The 8264-nt window shown below is 38.3% G+C and overlaps 1 protein-coding gene and 2 gene segments (V, D, J or C); 2 read left to right on the forward strand and 1 right to left on the reverse strand.

The window, feature by feature from the left end:
* LOC107553380 (Ig kappa chain V region K29-213-like) overlaps positions 1–669 on the forward strand; it is a 5730-nt gene extending 5061 nt beyond the window's left edge. The window contains 1 exon segment of the V gene segment in view: positions 560–669. Within this exon segment, the coding sequence occupies positions 560–669 (110 nt within the window).
* An 835-nt stretch (positions 670–1504) lies between these two features.
* On the forward strand, positions 1505–2208 carry LOC107553406 (Ig kappa chain V region K29-213-like). The segment is given in 2 exon segments: positions 1505–1568; positions 1673–2208. Coding segments are annotated over 2 exon segments (387 nt in total).
* Positions 2209–3743: 1535 nt separating this feature from the next.
* On the reverse strand, positions 3744–7687 carry LOC107553394 (tripartite motif-containing protein 16-like protein). Its single transcript, XM_016235592.1, has 5 exons — positions 7567–7687; positions 5736–5768; positions 5577–5639; positions 5369–5508; positions 3744–4341 (listed from the first exon to the last, which is right to left on the reverse strand). Exons 1-5 carry the CDS (start codon positions 7589–7591, stop codon positions 3925–3927), a joined length of 678 nt encoding a protein of 225 aa, XP_016091078.1. The 5' UTR covers positions 7592–7687; the 3' UTR covers positions 3744–3924.
* Between the last annotated feature and the right edge of the window lie 577 nt (positions 7688–8264).

Raw genomic sequence — 8264 nt, forward strand, 5'->3', positions numbered from 1 at the left:
TGGCCTCAGTCTGCTTTTGGGCAGCGGAGAACTGCTGGGCGAAGTTCTCCACTGTGTCGCCGAACAGGCCGGTCTGGGACACGGGGGCGTTTAGGAAACGTGCCTTGTCCGCCTCGCGCATGTCGGCCAGACACAGCCAGAGATGGCGCTCCTGGACCACCATAGTGGACATCGCACGACTCAGATACCGCGTCGTAACCTTCGTCGCTCGTAACGCGAGGTCCGTCGCGATGCGGAGCTTCGTGAGAACTTCCGGGTCATGATCACCCTCGTGCAAGTTCCTCAGTGCCTTGGCCTGGTGTACTTGCAGCAATGCCGAAGCGTGTAAGGCAGACGCAGCTTCTCCACAGGCCGTGTACGCACTGCCGATCAGAGCTGACGAGTGCCTACAGGCTCGGGAGGGGAGCAACGGTTTGCCCCGCCAAGTGGTAGCGGCATTTGGACACAATTGCATCGCAACAGACCACTTCACCTGGGGAACTCCCGTATACCCCCTCGCTGGACCCCCATCAAGGGTGGTGAGGGAGGATGAACCACGTAGACACGCCCTTGAGTGGATCTAACAGTGATTTCACTCTGACCATCAGTGGAGTCCAGACTGAAGATGCTGGACATTATTACTGTCAGAGTGTACACATCATTAACAGTGATGATGTGTTCACACAGTGATAAAGAGTCACACAAAAACCTCCATCACACTCAAATGAACACAAACTCCACGACACTCACTCACACTGATATGAGACTCAACATCAGCTCTTCTGTTTATCAGCGATGGATAATCGGTTGACTTTCACAAAAACAGCCTCATCATCTCTAAATGTCTATTGATGCATGAAAACTAGGAGTTATTTATAAATAAAAAAGTAAATAAAAACTTAAATTACATTATTCAGGAAATGTATGTATTACAGGGGTGCCATAAGGGTGGGGAAGGTTAGGACGATTCTATGGGCCCGACGATGGAGGGGCCCCCCTCGAGGGGGAAACGCTATTTCTACTGAGAGGAACGAGATCGCGATTTCTACTGAGGGGACCAAACCCCACCCACCCCCCGGAAAGTGGGGGCCCAAGTAAATATGTTGTCCAGGGGGCCCAGAAACCATAGCGGCGCCCCTGATGTATTAATCACATTTTTATTCGATATTTTAAATTTGGGTTTCTAGACGATCATTTATTTCTCAAATTTTTTTAATCATTAAAGCAGCTTTTAAAAGATGTTTTGATGACATGTGACCTCTGGAATGACCTTTGCCCTCTCATGGAGTTCACAGTGACATTTTTCTTGATGCAACTGTCATTTGAATCATCAGAAACCCTGGAGCTTCAGACACATTAATAAATGTTTTGGCTCATAACATGAGAAAAGATCCCAAACACTGTAATGTTTTATGTGCATCATCTGCTGTAACCCATACACAGATTTACATAGAGATGATTTGCATTGCAGCACAAGCTTCAGGAGGTTTTATAGCTCTGTGAGTTTGAACTCTGAGAATCTGAACCAACAGCAACCATGAGCTTCATCACCATCTTCATCTGGATCTTCACTAGCTACTGCTTCACAGGTGAGGAAATAAACATACTCTACTCTAACTGATCATCTGTGTTAGAAATACTGTCTTTCAACAAATACTTAATTCTGAATGTTTATTCATTTTTCTTGATGTAGAATCAGCAGCTGAAGTGACAGTCACTCAGACACCTGCAGTCAAACCTGTTCAACCAGGAGACACAGTTACCATGTCCTGTAAAACCAGCCCTGAAGTTTACCAGGGTTGGAGTTATGAGCCTCTAGCCTGGTACTTACAGAAACCTGGAGAAGCTCCTAAACTCCTGATTTATTGGGCAAACACCCTCCAGTCAGGAACTCCATCTAGATTCAGTGGCAGTGGATCTAACAGTGATTTCACTCTGACCATCAGTGGAGTCCAGACTGAAGATGCTGGACATTATTACTGTCAGAGTGTACATGTCATCAACAGTAATTATGTGTTCAGACAGTGATAAAGAGTGGTACAAAAACCTCCATCAGTCAGAGTCACAGTGATGAACTGATGCTGCAGCTGCTCAAACACTATCACACACTACTGACACACAGAGACCAAACACAGAACTACACATGAGCTCAAAACTGAGTTAGGAGTCAAATCAGCTCTATTAGACTGTGATCTGTCCTGTGACAGACGGGTTTGACTCAATTATGCTCAGAATTAGAGAAAATTGATAGCAAATCAAACAAAAATATTATTTTGATTTTGTTCATTCTACACTAACATCTCATTTTAATGTCATAAAGTCACTGTGCATCACCAGCACAAAAAAAAAAAAGTGTTCTTCAGCAGTTTCTCAAGAAGCTCCTTCATCTCAAGCTGATCATTTTTTACTTATTTCTCATGAGCAGAAATGAAACTGATCCAGTTCAGAGCGTTGAACCGATCAAACAGTGAAACTGTGAGTCAGAAACTTGAAAATCAGATTTGCATTGACAGCTTTAGTGATTCTGATCGTCTCAGAATAGAGCAGCTCCATCTCCAGAGACCATGTTCAAACCCCAAGAGCTTCAGTTCACATTTACTGCTAAACGCAGCTGTTCTCAACTACAACCAATCAAAAGCAGCTGAAAGAAATTTTCATTTTCATTTCATACTGGCAAAGCACTTGTATGTAAATGCATTTATGTGCAGACTAAACACAGTTATCTGCTTGTGTTTACCAAGGATTTGTTGATCAAAAAGAGGGACGGTATTAAAAAAAAAAAGTGTTCTTCAGCAGTTTCTCAAGAAGCTCCTTCATCTCAAGCTGATCATTTTTTACTTATTTCTCATGAGCAGAAATGAAACTGATCCAGTTCAGAGCGTTGAACCGATCAAACAGTGAAACTGTGAGTCAGAAACTTGAAAATCAGATTTGCATTGACAGCTTTAGTGATTCTGATCGTCTCAGAATAGAGCAGCTCCATCTCCAGAGACCATGTTCAAACCCCAAGAGCTTCAGTTCACATTTACTGCTAAACGCAGCTGTTCTCAACTACAACCAATCAAAAGCAGCTGAAAGAAATTTTCATTTTCATTTCATACTGGCAAAGCACTTGTATGTAAATGCATTTATGTGCAGACTAAACACAGTTATCTGCTTGTGTTTACCAAGGATTTGTTGATCAAAAAGAGGGACGGTATTACTAATAAGACTTGGTATAGCAGTAACAAATGAATGATGCACTAAATATGCTTTTCACTGTGTTATTGTGAATATTTTTATTTTATTTTATTATTTTTTCTATCCCAGAGTTGCGGAATCTGGCATCAAGGTGAGAAAAGGAAGAGAAAAAAAAGGAGCCAACAAGTGCTGTGGAAACTGAAAAACCTGGACAACGCAGCAGCATGACTGGGTTCGAGATAAAGAAAGGTGCAAAATTATTCAGAAGGAACCAACAGGGGCTGAAAATTCATGAGTCGGCTGGATGGCACAGGTGTATAAACTCTAAAAAAAAAATTCAGGTTTCAAATGCAGTTTTTGCAGTCATGGCATAAAAGTACAATTTTGTCAGTGAACAGTTAATAAAAGAACAATTGTTTCTACTGTAAGTGTGGAGGACATTTTATGTAAGGAACCTTCTTCCACTATAAAGAACCTTTTGTGGGATGGAAAGGTTCAAAAGATGCTAAAGGTTGTTCATGGAACCATTGATTCCAATAAAAACCTATATTTTTAAGAGTGTAAATTAATTCTAGAATGATGATATGCATGATGCATTTTTAAAATCAAATTTGTGAACCTGAAAATGCATGATTACAAATAAGCATTAGCAGACTATATAATGAAAAACAGATGAACAGTAATTTCAAAAATAAAGTGATGATATGAGGTTTTACAGTGTAAAATAAAATACAAGCCACAATATTACTTGTTTCCCCCTCTACCTCATTCCTCTTTCTTGAGTATTAAGCAAGAGGACTGTCTTCCCACCCAGAAACCTGGCAGCATTTTCTCCTTTATGGGATTTTTAAACCTGTGAAGAAGTTTGACTTCTTTTTTCTTTGAGTCTTCCTCTGTCTCCACGGTGTAGAAGCAGAGCAGACCCGCGGGCTGATCCACATACACCCCTATAGTGCAGCACTGAGGCACGTCTGCCACCCTGCTGTTGATTCCTTTATGCCAGGCTTCATAGCAGGATCCGGCCCAACCCAGACCCCACGACTCCTCGTTCTCCCCGAGGCCACAGGGACCGTCGCCTGCCTTCCTCCCAGCACCCTCACATGCTGCTCCTATAACCACCCAGCCAGAGTACAGCACCTCCCAATAACAGCGCGACGCCCAGACAGACTCCTTACACAGCACCTGACCACACACACAGAGGAATGCGCGTTATTATTTTGGAAATAATGCACGAGAGAGATGAAGGTAGAAACTATTTTGGAAATAATGCATGAGAGAGATGAAGGTAGAAACTCTTTTGGAAATAATGTATGTGTGTTTTTATGCATTCTCAAATGCTGAATCGGCCACAAATATGGCTTCCCAATATGTTTTGTTCATTTTATATATTTTGATGATTGTTGACATTGTATCATCTCACTTAGCTGAAAGACCCTCACTAAATGAATGCACTGTAAATTATTATTGTTATTAATAATATTAAAATAGTAATTTTCAATGCACTCATTTTGTGAAGGTTTTTCTATACTGGCATATATTATTACTTACCAATAAAGAAAAACCTTCACATAATGAATTATTATTATTAGTAGTAGTAGTAGTACATTTTATGGTTGTCGCTCACTATTTTAAAAGTTATTAAAAGTTATTAGTTTAAAATGATAAATGTTAATAATAAAAAAATTGCAATGCATTCATTTTGTGAAAGTTTTATTATGCTGTATATAAATACTTAAATAATAAGTAATTATTAATATTATTATTGTATGCATTATTAGTACATTTATTATACATTATTAGTACATTAGTAAATTTTTATGGTTGTTGCTCACTAAAGTAAAAGTTATTAAATTATTAAATGATCAACTGATTTTCAGAAGTTATGCAAACATTATATAGCCTATATATATATATATATATATATATATATATATATATTGATGGCTGAAATCTGAAAATATTTCCAAATATGTCAATTCATATGGGAAAAAATATGCTTCATCACATAGGCATAAGTAGTAAAACAAGTACTGTAAGTTAATTAAGTAAAACTTGTGCTGGACAAATTATTAATTAAAAACCAATGCACTGTGAATTATAATTATTTTATTATTTATTATTTACAACAATCAACAATTCAGAGTCTTTCACAGATGTCTTTCTGCTAAGTAAGGTGTGTGTGTGTGTGTGTGTGTGTGTGTGTGTGTACCTGAGGGCTGTGGTCAAATCTCTCTGGCCTGTCCAGGTAAGGACACACCTCATCTGTCATGCGGGACACTTTAGCCCCGCCCTCTGTCAACCACAGCACTTTATTGGCAGTTCGTTCGTCCAATGAGATACTGAGCCAGTCTAAGAGGAAAGGAACAGGTAAGTTTACTGATTTAACTAGAGTTTGATTGTCTGTGAGTGTGACTCACATTTGAGCAGCTCCTCTCGGGACGTCGGCTCTGGGATGTTCGGCTCATAAATTGGAAGTTTTTCTGAAGATATGAGAAATATCAGTTTAGATTTAGATTTCGGCATAACGTTAATAATACTTACCATTATCATGCAGACAGAGGTTTAGTTCATCATACCAGCAGGAGTATTTCCGGCTTTGATTTTCCTTCCTGGAAGAAATAAGAAATCAGTAGTTTAATACAGGCCTATATTCTTTCCATTATCTGTTTGTTGTTAGGATGACAAACTGTTTAAATGGTAAATTTTTGGCTGATCTTCCTCATCGCAGTGCTCGTCGATGTCAAAATGATTGAACTAGCCAATAAAATCAAAGTAGGCAGGGTTTACAGCTCACGCAAGCTGAGCGCGAAGCGTCAAACGTTGAGTAAGTAACGTTGAGTAACGTTGGTAAGATGATAGTACTGGCAAAACATTTTATATTTGACAACTGATTTATGATAGAAATGATAAACGACCGACAGTAATATCCAGGGATACAAACGACTCGACTTTGTTCTCAAATATGGCGTTTTGAATTGAAAATGCGGTATCATTTACGTCATTCATGTAATTCTAAAACTAAATGTGACGAGACATGAACGTTTTACATTATTATTTGCAAGTAACTCAAAATTATTATACTTACCAATTAGAATTTCCTTCACTATTCCATTTATTTATGCTTTATAAAAATCAAGGCATGGCTACGGCCTTGTTTGTGCCAATAGATGAACTTTATAAATGGGTATATGACTTCTTGTCAAGTTAAGCTAGTCTGTGTCTCTCTGATATGAGTCTATAGTTAAGCCATTGAGGACACATCTCTGGCAACCGTTTCAGACATGTGGTAATGTATTGTGTGTATGAGTGTGTGTGAATGTAACCCACTGACCCAATAGCAGTGTAAAATGATTTAAAACACTTGTTCAGACTTCTGATAAAGTGGCAGCCTGATATACAGTACAGTCGAACAATACACCCGACCCCAAAACTGATGCATATGCATTTGGATAATTAACATCATGCTTCAGTTTAATTATCCAGCATGTTATTGTACTCCCTGTTGCATTGACATTCTTGACACATTTGCTATAATTAAATGGCATGCATTGATTTGATCATGAATAAGTGTGACATAGGGCTGTGCGATATTGAATAAAAATGCGATATGCGATAACTCATTAAATAATGCAATCTTCGATATGCAACTGTTCCTTGTTACTTAGATTTATTGTGAACCAGAGTTATTTTAGAGTCACTGATACTCTTATACATTTTATGCATAAACTATTAAATTTTTTGTAGAAATTGCTAGTATTTCACAAATAATGACGAAGAAATTAAACGTGATAATTGCATTAAATTGAACACGACATTTTGAAGCGTGAAACTAGAAAGACTGAAGTAGTATTTTCTCTTAAAACTTACACTCCAGCAATCTTTGTTTTATTTACAGCTTTGTAGTTTTTAGTATTTTCGATAAGATTTTACTTTCCTATTTTCTATTTTCATTTGATTAAGTTTGAGTTTTTAGTGTTAGTTTATAGTTGTTTTAGTACTTAAACTTCATGAAAATTAGAAATGTTGGCAACTAACTGAAATAAAATAGTTTTTTTTAATGGTTTTAGTTTTAGTGAATTATAATATCCCGGTTTCAGACTGAATTGAGTTGCTTTGGTAATATTTAATATGTAATATTTTAAATATTAATTATTTACTATGTGTACTAATACAGTTAGTGTTACTGTACGGAGCTTAGTTTTTTAGTAGGCAACATTTGTTTTTTCTCTATGATGCCTATAATTTTACAGCTAAATAATGTAACAATAACACAAAAACAAAAACATTTATACATTTAAAATGTTTGTATAAAATAGATCCTGTACATTACAACCTCATTTGACTACAGAAGAAACTTTCTGAGATTTATTTCTGGGTTAGTTCTTAATTATGATAGTAATGCTTTACCTGTCTTCTTGATTTGAGGCGCCATAATTCATGTGCTTGAAGGCATTTTGATGATTGAGTTTGAGTTTGTCTGTATGTAATGTGTCTGGATATGCACCGCGTCGTGTGTAAGGTGCAGCGGCTCTTTTATAGCCGACATATAGTGCGGAGAGATGGGCACATGGCCACTAGAAACCGCAAGGAGGGCGTTTCCAATGTCACACTTTGGCCAAATAAAGGCAGCACATCAGAAACACAAATGCACAGACAGACACATCACTGGAGTTATGTAACAGACCACAAACTGGGTCAAATGACACACACACACACACACACACACACATACACACACACACACACACACACACACACACACACAGACACACACACACACACAGATACACACAAAACACACACACACACACACACACACACACACACACACACACACACACACACACACACACACACACACACACACACACTCACTCACACACATACACATACACATACACATACACATACACATACACTCACAAACACACACACACACACATATACATACACATACACTCACAAACACACACACACACATATACATACACACACACACACACACACAGACACACACACACACACAGATACACACAAAACACACACAGACACACACATACACACACACACACACACACACACACACACATACACACACACACACA

This window comes from Sinocyclocheilus grahami, unplaced genomic scaffold, assembly GCF_001515645.1.
Source record: "Sinocyclocheilus grahami isolate Dianchi unplaced genomic scaffold, SAMN03320097.WGS_v1.1 scaffold472.1, whole genome shotgun sequence".
Classification (NCBI taxonomy): Eukaryota; Metazoa; Chordata; class Actinopteri; order Cypriniformes; family Cyprinidae; genus Sinocyclocheilus; species Sinocyclocheilus grahami.

Bases quoted from the DNA above. Each gene is read 5' to 3' on its own strand.
- LOC107553394 (XM_016235592.1), bottom strand. From the start codon at position 7,591: ATGGCGCCTCAAATCAAGAAGACAG. The intron at 5,769-7,566 runs GTAAAGCATTAC...TATTTCTTCCAG, and splicing joins GCCTCAAATCAAGAAGACAG to GAAGGAAAATCAAAGCCGGA. The intron at 5,509-5,576 runs GTGAGTCACACT...CTTTCCTCTTAG, and splicing joins CCGAGAGGAGCTGCTCAAAT to ACTGGCTCAGTATCTCATTG.